Raw genomic sequence first — 17,782 nt, forward strand, 5'->3', positions numbered from 1 at the left:
GCCCTCTTTTTCACCTCTTGCACCTTTCTCTTGACTTCCTACCTCTTTCTTTTATACATCTCCCTGTCATTTGCACTATTTCCCTGCAAAAATCATCCAAATGCCTCTCTCCTCTCTTTCACTAATAATCTTACTTCTTCATCCCACCACTCACTACCCTTTCTGATATGCCCACCTCCCATGCTTCTCATGCTACAAGCATCTTTTGCGCAAGCCATCACTGCTTCCCTAAATAATCCCATTCCTCCCCCACTCCCCTTACGTCCTTTGCTCTCGCCTTTAGAAGTATATTATATATATATTATACTTAGTCGCTGTCTCCCGCATTAGTGAGGTAGCGCAAGGAAACAGACAAAAGAACGGCCCAACCCACCCACAAACACATGTATATACATAAACGCCCACACACACACACATATACATACCTGTACATTTCAACGTATACATACATATACATACAAAGACAAATACATATATATACATGTACATATTTATACTTGCTGCCTTCATCCATTCCCGTTGCCACCCCGCCACATATGAAATGGCATCCCCCTCCCCCCACGGGCATGAAAGATAGCACTAGGAAAAGACAACAAAGGCCACATTTGTTCACACCCAGTCTCCAGCTGTCAAGTAATGCACCAAAACCACAGCTCCCTTTCCACATCCAGGCCCCCACAAAACTTTCCATGGTTTACCCCAGATGCTTCACATGCCCTGGTTCAATCCACTGACAGCGCGTTGACCCCAGTATACCACATCGTTCCAGTTTACTCTATTCCTTGCACGCTTTTCACCCTCCTGTATGTTCAGGTCCCAATCGCTCAAAATCTTTTTCACTCCTTTTAGGATATGCCTGGGCAGTTATGGAAAGTTGAGGAAATATCCAGCTTCATAAAATAATCATAATTCATATAGCTGTACCTCTCTTTTATTTGTTCAGAACCATTACGTGACAAAGGTTAGTTAGGTTGTTAGCATTGACAAAGCAGAAATGAGTTTTGTGCATATTAATTAGCAACCTGCCAACTCTTTTTGATGATGCAATTATAAACTTGCCATAGATTGTGTATGCCTGTAATTATCTGTGGACCATTAACATTTACAAAATTATAGTTTAATCCAGCTTTATAGAACTGCTCTGTTTGTGATGTGAGTAAAGATGTAATCACATTTCAAAATAGAGCCAAGCTCATTAAAAAAAAGACATACTCTTGTTTGAGAAGTTGCCACCTTACTCATGAAACTGTAAATATTATGCTCCTTTAATGGTCTTGCCCACTTGCTTTAACAGTGATACTGGCTTTGACATTGCTTGTTTACCATCACAAATGCTAGCTGATTGTAGATGTTTTGCTTTGACAGATAAAAGATATTCATCTTAAAGTTACATTCATTTTGGTTTTATAGTTCTATTCTTTGCTGGTAATTGAGGAGGAAGACCAGTGCCAGTGCTTTTCTACTTGTCTACTTCTTATATACTGGAAAGTTCCACTCTATACCAAAATAATGGGAGAAAGTATGCTCTTCAGCAGAATTTTCAGCAGACAGCCAGTGAGAGGTCAGCATACAGTCCTTTTGTGGCTGCTATACCACCTACTTTTCTTTAAAGATAAGCAGCAAGATGACATCTACATTATTTTCGAGGAAGTGGATGATAGTTAATGCTCACATGTCTGGTAGTGAGAGGAGTAAATAAGAAAGGTGTGCTTTTTTGAAGTAGCTGGGTGAGTGCTTTGGCAATTATAATTCAAGAGATTAAATCATGGTGCTCAGGTATCTGAATGCAAGAGTGGCTGATGTGTCAGTTAAAGTTATAACATTCCAGTCTTTAACTTTCCTTTGCCATACATACACTCATATGAAACTACACTCCTCAAACATTTAAAAGTTATGCTTTTTCACCTTTTTGGGTAACAGCCATATCTCCAACAGTACAAATATGAATTCAGCTCGTCATAAGACACCTCATGCCCAAGGTGCAACTCCCACACTGAAGACAATGAACCCAATTCTTCAAGTGTCCTTCATTCACCACTCAAACATATACATAACATTACCACACTTCTCTGGCTCTGGCCTTTCCTGGTTGATATGGTTAGCCTCACGAATTATGCAGGAGCCCTTAGAAGGAGACTTGGAACAAAAAAGAAAGGCAAGATATACACAGGGAGAGTTGGAAGCACAATGGGATCACAGTGTGTTATAATTCCAACAGTGTAATAACTTGAAAGGAACATGACACCTGGTATATGTGGATGGCCTTTCATGCCCACATGTACAGAGCCAGATCCCACATCAGTCCTTATATGTGATCTACTTCCTGGTGAACTACAAGTTTGATCCACATCTGTAAGCAACATAGTCTTGCCTTGATCAGAATCCTCCATGCCAAGGAAAGACCATCTCAACACAGTAGACCTGGATGTACAAGTGTGATGTGGAATCATAATAGGGTACTGATCTTTACTGGAGTCACAACATGAAACTGAACCATTGATTATGGATTGATCTAAATGTTCTCTCCTATCTTGCATCGCTTTTCATGTTAAGGAAAGAACTTTCAGCTAGTCCTAAGAAAGGATGAGTTCCTTGTCATTACCCTTCTTAAACAGTTTGGGACATTTTGGAATTATGGTCATGACTTTTGTAATTTTCTTTTCCTTTCATGCTATCTAACGCCCATTCCAATTAGAACTCCTTCAAAAGGGTAGCCACGGCAATAGAGTCTCCATAACTAGTGAATTCTATTGCCACTTCTTAGCCTTTAGGGCCTCACCCTTAACAGGTCACTGGCAGAGGGCTACTCTAGTGCAGTGTTTGCTGAGGCTCCTACCTAATGATCCTACTGACTAGTTATACCTAATGCTCTTTCCAACTACTTCTACCTAAACTTTCTACCTAATGCTCCTGCCTAAATGTTCATACCCACTTCTTCTATATACTGCTCCTATCATTTTCCCAAAAGGCAGGGCTAGCACTAGTGCTCACCACAGGAAAATCTAGCATTATAAAGGATGAGCTATGTGAGTTAAGTGTTGTCAAGTGTTGTATGACAATGAGAGACTGTACGTTTGTGGACAGAATGCCAATAGTCCACATGTTAGTGAGGCAGAAAGAAAAGACAGCTACGTGGGTAGGAGTGCAACTTTACAACCACTGAAGAGCTGACTCACTAAGTAAGTGTCACTAACCCTCATGGGTAGAACTGGTAAAAACCTCTGTGGTCGTCGGCTGCTTACGAACTACTACCTTTCATGCTTGATGACCATTTCCCATTTTAGCAAGGTAGCACCAGGAACAGAGGAAGAAAGGCCATATTCATTTACATCCATTGTTTAGTTGTCATGTGTAATGTTCCAAAACCACAGCTTCCTGTCTGGAGCTAGGCCCTATAAACCTATCCATGGCTTAACCCAGCCACTTCACATGCCCTGGTTCAGCCCATTGACAGCATATTGACCCATGTGTGCCACATTATTGCAATTCACTGTGTAACTCATGGATGGCTCTATGTCTGGGCCTTCTGTATTAGAAACAGTCCCACTTTGCAGACTTGCTGGATAGTGATTTAGAAATCCCCATATCATTACTCACAGACAGACAGAAATATATCTCAGCCTTCCCCTCAGATCATGATGTCCTTTAACACTGGGGTGGTTATGCAGCCTGACTTTGAGTCAGAGTACATCATCCAAGACAGCCTCATTTAACAGGGTTTCCAGATCCTTCTGGTAGAGTTACAGACCCACTTTTTTTGGGACAGCCTGCTTAAACTACTCCTTAAGACTGTCATATAGCCCCTCAGTAATGGTGATCTTACTGTCTTGAAGCCAACAGTTATACATCTTGCCTGACATATGGGGGTAATTCCTTGTATGGTATGTGTTTGTCTCTGTGATTCCTCTTCATTTACCTAAGTGATGTTTAGGAATTGGCTTACGTGGCCCAAAGTTGATACTCTTGATATATTTGTGATTACCTTATCAAGAGGTATTGATAGACAGACTTTCACAAGACTACTATGTGGCTGTTGACAACTCAAGGATAAGCCAATTTGATAAATATTACTTTCCATACACATCAAAGGTTTGGAACTCTCTACCCTTTCATGTCATTTCCAATAACTGTGACCTGGCATATTTTAAAAGACAGGTTTTTCCACCTCCATCAGAATTGATAAATACTCTCCTTTGTCTCTTCTTTTTGCTTTTCATTAATGTCTATGTTTCAGTTATGGCCTGACCTTCATGTGGACTTTTATCCATGACTTGAGCCTCCAACAAAAAAAAAAAAAAAAAAAGGATTCCTTGAAGGTCAGGATTATCTGAATCATTTAAATGAAGCATTGATATGGCCATTGCAATATCTTTGCCAATTTCTCGTATTAGTAGAAGTCCAGGTGTGTTTCGATACATATCAGCACTCGCAAACCTCATTAGAGTCGTAACAGTTTAAGTCATGGCTATTTCCTTCATATCAATGTAATTGATTTTTTGAACTTGAGATACTAATCAAGCTTTTCCCTGCTATGTGTTTTCTCTCATCTTCTTTCTACTTCTTTCTATTTTTATCTCTTCTTCATCCTACCTTCTGGCATAAGTAATTCCTGTTCTCTGTTGTTTCATTCCTTTTAAGTCTGAGTTTCTTAAATTTGAATAATATACTAGGGTTTGGTTGCACTTGAAATGCACTTTGGGAAAGAGTGTCTTTCCTGATCAAGAAATTTGCTACATTGAAAATGGTCTGTGTGGTTTGTGTGATCGGGGCCTGAACATGCAGGAGGGTGAAAGGAGGGCAAGGAATAGAGTGAATTGGAGCGATGTGGTATACCGGGGCTGACGTGCTGTCAGTGGATTGAATCAAGGCATGTGAAGCGTCTGGGGTAAACCATGGAAAGCTGTGTAGGTATGTATATTTGTGTGTGTGGACGTATGTATATACATGTGTATGGGGGTGGGTTGGGCCATTTCTTTCGTCTGTTTCCTTGCGCTACTTCGCAAACGCGGGAGACAGCAACAAAGCAAAAAAAAAAAAAAAAAATGGTCTGACTTTTTTGGCTCCACTAGCATGTGATGTTAGAGCAATGTGCTAATAATATCTAATTTCCTTTTTGTCAGTGATGTTTCAGCATGTCGACAGTAGGGTTGACAACATATTGATAACAATCAAGGTGGCTATGAGTAGTGGTATTACACCGCCTTTTAGTATCATTAGTGTAAGAACAAGGTAGGAAGCTTTGTCATTAACTTGAAGCTTGAGATAAGTTGAAAATGAGTAGGGAAATGAATTACTTGCCATGTGCAGCTGAAGAAACTTTGACATCAAAGTGAGATCACAACAGCAACAGTAATGACAGAGAAAGTTTTACTTTATACTTAGCTCATAGGGGAATTGTTATTATAAGCATTAAGATAAGGTTCATTATGAAAATCTGTATGTATTAGCCCCAGCTAGGGACACTGGTGATTGCACATAAAGATGCTCATCCTGAGTTTGAGCACATGAGTGGTGTAGGTTACAGAAAAAAAAAAAAAAAAATTTAATGCCTATTATAGGCAAGTGTGTATAGTAATGGAATATGGGACCCAGCTAGTTTAACAGTTCACAATGCAGAGCTTGAGTTGAGGGAAGGGTTAGGCTATGATATACAGATGCATTAGGGAAGGGTCGATTATCACAGGTGCCTGTCTTGTAATGAATGTGAAAGGCTTACCCATGATAAGTCTCACCTTCTGCTCACTGCAGCGCAGTTTGTTCATCCCCAATAACGTGAGCCAGGAGGGCCAGTTGAAACCATGTTTTTCTGGTGCCACAGTGTGAATGGCTCAGTGTCTTGGCCAAGCCAAATCCATGAATCTTTTTTGTTTTTAGTGAAAATCATGTTCAACCCTGAGGCCAGGAGTCTTCACAGTTGAGAAAACCACTGTGTGCTTTCCACTCATCCCTCATTTGATATATATTTGTCTATGAAAAAAGGTTTGAAGATTTGTAGGCTTTGAAAGCTGGGTTGTTGCAGTGGTGCAGGATTGTATGCTGACATGTCAAAGTTGCTTTGTGATAAGTTGTAGACATACTGTTGGAGGGAATTTTGTAAATATTTCAGTATTTTGGTACTGTTTAGAACTTTCTAGTAGTCCAGAAGCAGAAGATTCTGGCATTAGTCTTTCCAACCCATATATCACCAGCATGGAAATATATATATCAGCTGAAAAGTTAATTGTGTTTATGAAACTCGTATCCATATCTAATGATTTGTATTTTCACTTGAACTTTAGGGACAGCATTTTTCTGGTGGCAAGCCTCGTATTTACCTCCTTGGAAACCCAGTAGTATTCTGGGGCAACCTAGTAGCTTTATTAGCGTACTTCACTCTCTGCACATGGAATTCGTTTCAAAATAAAAGAGGCTATAATATTTCTTCAGGTGTTAGAGGTAATGGATCTTTAAGAATTTAATCCTGTAATGCTGAATACATAACTTATCAGTCTTGTATGTACGTTACTTAATCCAAAGCATGTTGAATTATAGTGTATAAGATACCTTCACCTGTTGCTTGATCCTGCTTGCTTACTAATGTTTTGTGTGCATGTAGTTTTAGATTAAGATGAGGAGGATGTCTTTGATAGTTTTTGTGTTGCTTCTGCCACCGCATTGAATTTAGCTATCCTTTAAACTTAGAAAATTTTAGTATCCTATGTGGTTTGTCAAAATTGTGCTGTTCTTTATCTTTAGATTCCATGATTTTACATCACAGGTGAGGTAAGCAGTTCTCAGTATTCTTCTGTAATGAGGTTCCAGTGAGCAAGTCTGTCAAGATCAGCAATCATGAAATGTTCCGTTTGAGCTAATCTTGCAAAACTAGGATAGCCCATTCTTTATAGGAATTCGAAAATATTTGCTGTGTGTTTACATTAGGTAGAACTTGAAGTGTTAAGCAAGCTCTCTTGTCAAGGCAGCAGGACCTTCCACAGAAAACCTGACTATCTTAAGTATCCATCCATGCCTCACTACCAAGAATCATAAGGAACCAGTTAGCCATAGCACACCACCGCCACCACACACACACACACACAACACTTATATTAGCACAGAGTTAATAGAGAGGTTTCAGAGGGGGCATCTAACATGGTACCAGAATTAAGAGAGCTAAGTTACAGGGAAAGTTTAAAGGCTTTGAATTTGCTTACCTTGGAAGAGAGAAGAGTGAGGGGTGACCTTATCACAACTTTTAAGTCTTTGAAATAGATTGATGGCATAGACAGTGAAAAGCACATTGAGAGATGTAAGGATAGAGCAATCAGAGACATAACGTGAAATTAAGAATCTTGTTAGAAAAAGATGTGAAGTACTTTTATAGCATAAGAGCAGTGTATCAGTGGAATAGAATTACTAAGGACATGGTAAATGAAGACAGTTTACATAGATTTAAGAAGCTGTGTGATAAAAAAAAAGATTTTAAGAGATGGAGCTCCTTGAGTCTAAAGCTCCCTCCCCATATAGTACATATAAATGATTACCATTGGTAATTAAACATACAGATGTATGATTACAAATAGGTAATGTAAGATGACATACACACATTTACACAGCCACATGTGTGAAAATAATGAAAGAACCATTAGGATAGTGTCTGAGGCAGCTAGACAGTTGTATCTTCAGATGATCAAGATGGATTAACCAAATTTTACCAGCACAGAAAATATTTGTTAATTGATTGATATAGGGTAAGAGAATTATGGTGTTATGAATTCTTGGAGAAAGTATTCAGGTTAAACCTTTGCTATCATTATGTTAAATAATATGTTCAAATCAGAGGAGAGTATACAATATACTTATACTAGATATTAATATAATTGATACATACTCTGTCAAAGAAATGAAAACATTTTTATGCTCCAGTAGGTGAACATCATGTTAAACAGGAAGGAACTGCCTGATAAGAACATGGTAGTAGGATATGCAGTGGACATCCATCACAGAGTACCTTCTTTTAAGGTGCTGCTGTAAATGTAAATGCCAGAAATGTGAGCATGTAGATAAACTCATTAATAGAGGGGTGGATGTGCATCATTTGTGCTAAAACAAAGGACAAATCTTAATTGTTCTAAAGTTAAATGCACCTACCGTGGAGGTAAACATCTACTTCTAGATATTTAGATACAATACCCTTGGATGAAGAAAGAAATAGTCACAATTAAGACTAAAGAAAATCTCTTACCATGAGGCTAGAGAACTTGTATATCAGAGGTATGATAACATGGACAAAGCCTTGCAGAGATTGTCAAAGAGAATTGTTCACAACAAAAGACTGACAGGTAAATGCTGAAAAGTACAGTATTGCCAAAAAGCATTCATAGACAAACAGTGAAGACCTTGCTGCCTCACCTGATGTGTACATGGTAAGCACCTCAACACAAACTAATCTTCCCCTTGCCACTAAACACAAAATGCACAGAACCCCAGGGCAGATGTTGAAATCCTTGGGGGCATTGATAGTTAAATTCTCACAGAAGACTATAAGGATTTGGAAGCCCTCAGCAGTACCTGTCCATTGTTCAAGATCATCAGGACCTCCTTCAAAGACAAATCAGGCATAAGTGACCAAAAAGCAACTGTTAAAGCACGAGACCATATCACTACCACTGAAAGAGAGTTCGCAGGAGGCTCCAGTCAAAAAAGCCCCCCCAATCAATCCCTTCCCTCCCAAGAGAGGGCACAAAAAAAAACTCCTTTAGGAGCCTCATCTTTACTGCATCCATTGTGGTCAGGAGAGGGAGACAGACTCCACCATCATCTTTTCACTGCTTACAGTGGCAAGTGGTAGACTCCACACAAGGAAAAAGAAAGAATCCCTTATCAGTGCCACTAGGAAAGTTCAGAAGGACCAAGGCAGAAAATTCCTAATCACGCCACATCAGCATAAAGAAAATTTCTCTTGATGCTGTGAACTTACCAGGGAATTCATTGTAAATGGGAAGAATTACATTTAGTAGCTTCATTTACTTCAGGTTGTATATGTCTTCAAGAGATCATAACATGAGAAAATAATAAGCTTTCCATAAGAAGGTACCAAGATCATGCCCAATGAAAGCAGACTTTTAATAATTGATCTCATGGAAGAGTTGCAGTGATGGTATATTGGGACATATCCCACCAGCACGTTCCTCTGCAGTCACTGCTGTGGGTTTCAGTGGTGCAGACTGGTCTGACTAGATCTTACACACTTGCATCCTTATACCTTCCTCAGAGTCAATTGAATATTTTGGGTTTGGAAAACATGAATGATCAGCTATCACATCTCTCCAGTTACTGCTACCTCCTCTAGGGATACACTATATCCAATGTCAGAGGAGGAGTGTTAGAATACTGTTTCTAAAAGAGTACTCAGTATCAATTCTCTGACCCATTTTCACATTCACATTGAAATTTGTTCCAACATTGTCTTATCCATTTGCTCAGCTGTTGCTGAGCTGGACTTTAAATTTCAAGTAATGGAAGATGTACATGGAATTTATTATTATCCATTTACTCGGCTGTTGCTGAGCTGGACTTTAAATTTCAAGTAATGGAAGATGTACATGGAATTTATTATTTTTCAGTCATTCTGAAATAAACACAGCATCCCAGCAAGTGGGATACAGCAATGGTGACTGGACCATGCTGATAGGAGTTTGTTCAAACAGCCTGCAGTGGTGCAGGACTCTGATGGGGACTTTCACTTTTTCAAAGAAGTTGTCGGTGCCCAGACAGCCAGTATTCACTTTTCAACAGAGCCAATAGTCATGTGAAGATACTGTCAACCTCTTGTATGGTAGCGGTCAGATTATTACCCATAAAATCTTTGAGCAAGAAGAGTAACGTTAAGGCAGCTGAAATGACAGCCTTGTGGCAACTGGCTCTGTACAAAATGACCCTTGTCAAGCTGCAGATGGTTTTCAGTGGCCAGATGTACATCATGGATGCCATATGTATCCTTTCTAAATTCAGGAACATCTACATCACTGGTAATGGACAAGTTTCCCAGGATGACAGCTAAGTCATTGTTTTTCCCATTCTGTTCTGAAGGTAAATGGATCATTGACCAACAATAAAGTAAATGTTGCAGGCATTCTTGCTAATTCCATGGCAGAGATTTCCTTTAGATGATCATGTTCCCTCAGATTTTCATACTTAAAGGCAGATAAAAATTGAAAACAACCTTCATTTGAGAGCACAGGATTGCAAAATTCCAGTACAATTTCCCCCTTACAAGGAGGGAATTAGATTCTGCCCTAAACCTTTAGCTTTAGGAAACAACAGTAGCCCTTATCTGATGATATCGCACTTACTGAAGGACTACTCGAATTTATTGTTGTCTTTATATATTAGTAAGTAGTTTCATGATTTAGGGAAAGCCTGTTACACAACATGGAAGCATGGTACCATGAAGAAGTAGCTTTCCATTGTTTTGTTGAGGGATACTGCCCTACTTGCACTAGGACTGTGTCAGGGCTGTACCAAAAGACATCTTGTGCAATGTGTCTGGATGACTTTATGCATGCTGTGCTGTTCTGCAGGGAATTAAGTGTTTAAGACCATCTGCAGACTGCTGTAAATCAGGTGTTTCTTGTATCACATATCTCTGTTGCTAGTTCTCTCCAAATAAAACCATGGCTATTCACTACCAAAAAGTATGGAAGAATTTCATGCCAACCCTCATCCTGGGATAGATTTCTTTCTTACAATTGTGTTGGAATTTCAGTACTATGCCCACTGTCTTAAGAGTTAATGACAAACATATTGCTCTCTCCAAGGGTAAAGGTATGACCAGATGCCCCTTCATCTGCTTCAACTTTCCTCAGAATTTCTGAATTTGTTTCTGATGTTAGAGCAGTCCATTTTACATTCATTGATGGATCTGAAAGGAGTTAGGAGATGCTTTTTTGTATAGGCTGATTTAACACTAACATGAAAATGCATTACAGACACTCAAAATGTACAGTACCCACCTGCCTGATGTGGTACACGTGTGGCAGGCGCATATGAGATGGATACTTTTCTGGTGGTTGATAAGTGGTCATGATGCATTCTTTTTCACCCTAATGGAGAAGCTATCTTTTTCATGTGTATTTAGCCTCACATGGAAGACAACAGATTTAAGTGGTTAATACTGTACAGGCAAGTGCCTATTTTCTGCATATTAGATATCCACAAATCTCAACTGTTTGCTTAATTTCATAAGCAAGGTAGCATCTGCTAAAGGGTAGAGTATCCACATAATTATAGGCCGCTTGTATTTTGCAGACCCACAAATCAAATAAAATCACCCATGCTCTCAACAGGAGCGAGGCTATTATTAAAGCTTCCTTCAATTGATTTCTTTGCTTCCAGACCAGTGGTTCAACCAAAAAGCCTTCATTGTACATCCAGTTTAAGGTTATTGTAATTGCCATGTGTTGTACATTTTCAATGCATGCAGGGACTGGTGAGTCTTGTAATTACAAGAAAGGATTGTAAGGGTTCCTTGGGAATAAGAAATAGTAGGTTGGTACCCCAGTGTTGAATAATCGCTCACTGTCCATGACCCTTAGATCCTCACAGGGTTTTTGTACAGTACATAAATACTTTTGTTTTCCTGGATATGATGATGTAATTCGTAGAGTGGAATTTTCCTTATCTGTTTCACCTACTACTTATCCAGTCATGTAATGCCTTCATGTCTCCCCCAAAAATATCAACTTTGGTACATTAAAAGACCACCTTTGTAAAGTAAATGTAAAGCTTTTTATCAAAAATCTTAACATGTCAGCTATTTGCATTTTTTGACTCCACGCCTGTCTAGGAATAGAAGTATTACATGAATGATAGCATTCTGTAATTTATTATAGTAATTTAGCTCTTCACTCAGGATCTGCTTGCCTTGGGTGGACAGTATTGTTTGCTATTTGTCCTTCAATCTTCCTATAGAATTCATATTTATTTATTTTGTAATTTTTTTTTTTTTTTTTTTTTTTTTTTTTTTTTTTTTTTTGCTGTCTCCCGCGTTTGCGAGGTAGCGCAAGGAAACAGACGAAAGAAATGGCCCAACCCACCCCCATACACATGCCTTGATTCAATCCACTGACAGCACGTCAACCCCGGTATACCACATCGCTCCAATTCACTCTATTCTTTGCCTTCCTTTCACCCTTCTGCATGTTCAGGCCCTGATCACACAAAATCTTTTTCACTCCATCTTTCCACCTCCAATTTGGTCTACCACTTCTCCTCGTTCCCTCCACCTCCGACACATATATCCTCTTGGTCAGTCTTTCCTCACTCATTCTCTCCATGTGACCAAACCATTTCAAAACACCCTCTTCTGCTCTCTCAACCACGCTCTTTTTATTTCCACACATCTCTCTTACCCTTACGTTACTTACTCGATCAAACCACCTCACACCACACATTGTCCTCAAACATCTCATTTCCAGCACATCCATCCTCCTGCGCACAACTCTATCCATAGTCCACGCCTCGCAACCATACAACATTGTTGGAACCACTATTCCTTCAAACATACCCATTTTTGCTTTCCGAGATAATGTTCTCGACTTCCACGCATTCTTCAAGGCTCCCAGAATTTTCGCCCCCTCCCCCACCCTATGATCCACTTCCGCTTCCATGGTTCCATCCACTGCCAGATCCACTCCCAGATATCTAAAACACTTCACTTCCTCCAGTTTTTCTCCATTCAAACTCACCTCCCAATTGACTTGACCCTCAACCCTACTGTACCTAATAACCTTGCTCTTATTCACATTTACTCTTAACTTTCTTCTTTCACACACTTTACTAAACTCAGTCACCAGCTTCTGCAGTTTCTCACATGAATCAGCCACCAGCGCTGTATCATCAGCGAACAACAATTGACTCACTTCCCAAGCTCTCTCATCCCCAACAGACTTCATACTTGCCCCTCTTTCCAAAACTCTTGCATTCACCTCCCTAACAACCCCATCCATAAACAAATTAAACAACCATGGAGACATCACACACCCCTGCCGCAAACCTACATTCACTGAGAACCAATCACTTTCCTCTCTTCCTACACGTACACATGCCTTACATCCTCGATAAAAACTTTTCACTGCTTCTAACAACTTGCTTCCCACACTATATATTCTTAATACCTTCCACAGAGCATCTCTATCAACTCTATCATATGCCCTCTCCATATCCATAAATGCTACATACAAATCCATTTGCTTTTCTAAGTATTTCTCACATACATTCTTCAAAGCAAACACCTGATCCACACATCCTCTACCACTTCTGAAACCACACTGCTCTTCCCCAATCTGATGCTCTGTACATGCCTTCACCCTCTCAATCAATACCCTCCCATACAATTTGCCAGGAATACTCAACAAACTTTTTTTTTTTTTTTTTTTTTTTTTATACTTTGTCGCTGTCTCCCGCGTTTGCGAGGTAGCGCAAGGAAACAGACGAAAGAAATGGCCCAACCCCCCCCCCCCCCCATACACATGTATATACATACGTCCACACACGCAAATATACATACCTACACAGCTTTCCATGGTTTACCCCAGACGCTTCACATGCCTTGCTTCAATCCACTGACAGCACGTCAACCCCGGTATACCACATCGCTCCAATTCACTCTATTCCTTGCCCTCCTTTCACCCTCCTGCATGTTCAGGCCCCAATCACACAAAATCTTTTTCACTCCATCTTTCCACCTCCAATTTGGTCTCCCTCTTCTCCTTGTTCCCTCCACCTCCGACACATATATCCTCTTGGTCAATCTTTCCTCACTCATCCTCTCCATGTGCCCAAACCACTTCAAAACACCCTCTTCTGCTCTCTCAACCACGCTCTTTTTATTTCCACACATCTCTCTTACCCTTACGTTACTCACTCGATCAAACCACCTCACACCACACATTGTCCTCAAACATCTCATTTCCAGCACATCCATCCTCCTGCGCACAACTCTATCCATAGCCCACGCCTCGCAACCATACAACATTGTTGGAACCACTATTCCTTCAAACATACCCATTTTTGCTTTCCGAGATAATGTTCTCGACTTCCACACATTCTTCAAGGCCCCCAGGATTTTCGCCCCCTCCCCCACCCTATGATCCACTTCCGCTTCCATGGTTCCATCCGCTGCCAGATCCACTCCCAGATATCTAAAACACTTCACTTCCTCCAGTTTTTCTCCATTCAAACTCACCTCCCAATTGACTTGACCCTCAACCCTACTGTACCTAATAACCTTGCTCTTATTCACATTTACTCTTAACTTTCTTCTTCCACACACTTTTCCAAACTCAGTCACCAGCTTCTGCAGTTTCTCACATGAATCAGCCACCAGCGCTGTATCATCAGCGAACAACAACTGACTCACTTCCCAAGCTCTCTCATCCCCAACAGACTTCATACTTGCCCCTCTTTCCAAAACTCTTGCATTTACCTCCCTAACAACCCCATCCATAAACAAATTAAACAACCATGGAGACATCACACACCCCTGCCGCAAACCTACATTCACTGAGAACCAATCACTTTCCTCTCTTCCTACACGTACACATGCCTTACATCCTCGATAAAAACTTTTCACTGCTTCTAACAACTTTCCTCCCACACCATATATTCTTAATACCTTCCACAGAGCATCTCTATCAACTCTATCATATGCCTTCTCCAGATCCATAAATGCTACATACAAATCCATTTGCTTTTCTGAGTATTTCTCACGTACATTCTTCAAAGCAAACACCTGATCCACACATCCTCTACCACTTCTGAAACCACACTGCTCTTCCCCAATCTGATGCTCTGTACATGCCTTCACCCTCACAATCAATACCCTCCCATATAATTTACCAGGAATACTCAACAAACTTATACCTCTGTAATTTGAGCACTCACTCTTACCCCTTTGCCTTTGTACAATGGCACCAAAGCACGCATTCCCCAGCCCCTCCATACTGGTGTGGTGTGGGGTTTGGGTTTGTGGGGTGTTGGGGTGGGTTGTTTGGGGTTGGTGTTTTGGTTTGGTGGTGTGTGGGGTTTTTGTGGTGGGTGTTGTAGTGTTGTGGTGTTGGTGGTTGTGGTTGTGTGGTGGGTTTTGTGTTTGGTTGGGTGTGTTGTTGGGGTTTGGTGGGTGTTGGTGGTTGTGGGTGTGTTGGGTTGTGGTGGGGTGGGGTGGTTGGTGTTTTGGTGTTTGGAGTGTGTGTGGTGGTGTTTGTGGGTGTGGTTGGTGTGGTGTGGGGTGTTGGTGTTGGTTTGGGGTTGGGTGTGGTTGTGTGGTGGTGGTGGTGTGGGGTGTGGGTTGTTTGTGGTTGGGGTTGGTGGGTTGGTTTGGGGGTGGTGTTGTGGTGGTGTTGTGGTTGGTTGGGTTTGGTTGGTGGGTGGGTGTTGTTGTGGTGTGGGTGGTGTGGGGTGTGTGGTGTTGTGGGTGGTTTGGTGTGGGGTGGTGTGTGTGGGGGTGTTGGTTGGTGTGGTGTGGTGTGGTGTTGTTGTTGTGGTGTGTTGTGTGTGTGTGTGTTGGGTGGTGGTTGTTTGGGTGGGTTGGTGGTGTGTTGGTGGGTGTGGTGTGGGGTGTGTGGTGGTGTGGGTTGGTTGTGTGTTGTGGTTGGGGTGGTGTGGTTGTGTGTTGTTGTTGGTTTGGGGGGGTGGTGGTGTGTGGGTGGGGTTGGTTGGTTGTGGGTGGTGGGTGTGGGTGTTGTTTTGGGGTTGGGGTGGTTTGGTGGTGGTGGGTTGTTGGTTGGTGTGTTGTGGGGTGTGTTTGGTGGTGTGTGGGGGGTTTGTGGTGTTGTGGGGTGTTGTGGGGGTGGGGTGGGTGGGGTGGTTTGGGGTTGGGTGGTGTGGTTTGGGGTGGTTGGTGGGGTGTGGTGGTTTGTTGGTGGGGTGGTTGGTTGGGTGGGGTTTGGTGTGTTGTTGGTTGTGGGGTTGTTGTGGTGGTGGTGGGGTTGGGGTGGTGGTGGTGTGGTGTGGTGGTGTGGGGGTGTGTTTGTGGGTGGGGTGTTGTGGTGGGGTGGGTGGTGTTGGTGTTGTGTTTGTTGTGTTGGGGTGTTGGGTGTGGTGGGGTGGGGTTGTGTGGTGGTTGTTTGGGTGTGGGTGTGTGTTTGGTGGGTGTGGTGTGTTTGGTGGGGGTGTTTGGTTGGGTGTTTGGTTGGGTGGGTGGTGTGTGGGGTGTGTTGGTGGGTGTGTGTGGGTGTTGGGTGTTTGTGTGTTGTGGGGTGGGTGGGGTGGGGGTGGTTTGGGGTGGGTTGTGGGTGTTGGGTTGTTTGGGGTGTGGTGGTGTGGTGGTTTGTTGGGTGGGTTTGGTTGGGTTGTGGTGGGTGTGTGGGGTTGTGTGTGGGTTGGGTGGTGGTTGGGGTGGGTGGTGTTGTGGTGTGTGTGTGTGTGGGTTGGTGTTGTGGGGTTGTGTGGGTGGGTTGGTGTGGGTGGGGTGTGGGTTGTGTGTTTGGTGGTTTGGTGTGTTTGGGGGTTGGTTGGTGTTGTGGTGTGGGTGGTTGTGGGGGTGGTGGTTTGGTGGGTGTGGTTTGGTGTGGTGTGGTTGTGGGGTTTTGTGGTGTGGGTGGTGGGGGTGTGGGTTGGGTGGTTGGTGGGTGTTGTTTGGTTGGGGGGTGTGGGGTTGGGTGGTGTGTTTGTGTGTGGGTGTGGTGTGGGTTGGGTTGTGGTGGTTGTGTTGTGGGGGTTGTGTTGGGTGTTGGTTGGTGGTGTGGGTGTGGTTGTGTGGTTGTTGTGGTGTGTTTGGGTGGGTTTGGTTGTGTGTTGGTGTGGGGTGTGTTGTGGTGGTTGGTGGTTGTGTGGTGGTGGGGGTGTGGTGGGTGTGTTGTGTTGTGTGTTTGGGTGTGGGTTTGGGTGTGGGTGGTGGTTGGTGTTGGGGGGTGGTTGTGGTGGGTTGGGGTGGTGTTGTTGGGGGGTTGGGGTGTGTTTGGTTGTGTGGTGTTGGTGTGTTTGGTGTTGGTTGTGTGTGGTTGGTGTGGGTTGTTGGGTGTGGGTTGTGTGGTTGTGGTGGGTGTGGTGGGGTGGTGTTTGGTGTTTGGGTTGGTTTGGGGTTGTGTGGGTTGTTGGTGGTGGTTTGGTTGTGGTTGTGGGGTTGGGGTTGGTGTTGGGTGTGTGGTTGTGGTGGTGGTTGTTGTTGGGGTGTGGGTGTGTGTGGTGTGGTTGTTGTTGTGGTGGTGGTTGGGTGTTGGTTGTGTGTGGTGTGGGTTGTTGGGTGGGTTTGTGGTTTTGGGGTGGTTGGGTGGTGTGGGGGTGTGGTGTGTGGGTGGGTGGTTGTTGGTGTGTGTTGTGGTGTGTGGTGTGTGTGGTGGGTGGTTGTGTGGTGGTTGGGTTTGGTTTGTGGTTGTGGTGGGTTGTTGTGTGGGTGTTGGGTGGTGGGTTGGTGTGTGGTGGTTGTGGTGTTGGTGGTGGGTGTGGTGGTGTTGTGTGTGGTGGGGTTTTGGGTTGGGGTGGTGGTTTGTGTTGGGTGGGTGTGTGTTGTGTGGGTGTTGGTTGGGGGGTGTGGTGGTGGGGTTTTGGTGTGGGGTGTGGTGGGTGGGGGTTGTTGGTGTGGGTTTGGGTTGGTGGGGTTGTGGTGTGGTTTTGTGGTGGGGTTGGTGTTGTGGGTTGTTGGTGGTGGGTGGGTTGGTGTGGGTTGGTGGTTGTGTGTTTGTGGGGGGTGGGGTGGGTGTGGGTTGTTGGTGGTGGTTGTGTGGGGGTGTTGGTTGGTGTGTGGGGTTGGGTTGGGTTGGGGGTGGTTGGGTGTTGTGGGGGTGTTGGTTGGGGGTGTGGGTTG

The 17,782-nt window shown here is 42.9% G+C and overlaps 1 protein-coding gene across 3 annotated transcripts in view; it reads left to right on the forward strand.

The window, feature by feature from the left end:
• Positions 1-17,782, forward strand: part of tw (Protein O-mannosyl-transferase 2) — a 165,883-nt gene that overhangs the window by 131,093 nt on the left and 17,008 nt on the right. For 2 of the 3 annotated variants that reach the window (XM_071663331.1, XM_071663330.1), the window contains exon 16: positions 6,279-6,435. The exons of the other annotated variant lie outside the window; for it this stretch is intronic. In XM_071663331.1, coding sequence (XP_071519432.1) covers positions 6,279-6,435 — 157 coding nt within the window. The remainder of the gene's footprint in view (positions 1-6,278; positions 6,436-17,782) is intronic. 3 annotated transcript variants of the gene reach the window in all.

This window comes from Panulirus ornatus, chromosome 7 (genome assembly GCF_036320965.1).
Source record: "Panulirus ornatus isolate Po-2019 chromosome 7, ASM3632096v1, whole genome shotgun sequence".
NCBI lineage: Eukaryota > Metazoa > Arthropoda > Malacostraca > Decapoda > Palinuridae > Panulirus > Panulirus ornatus.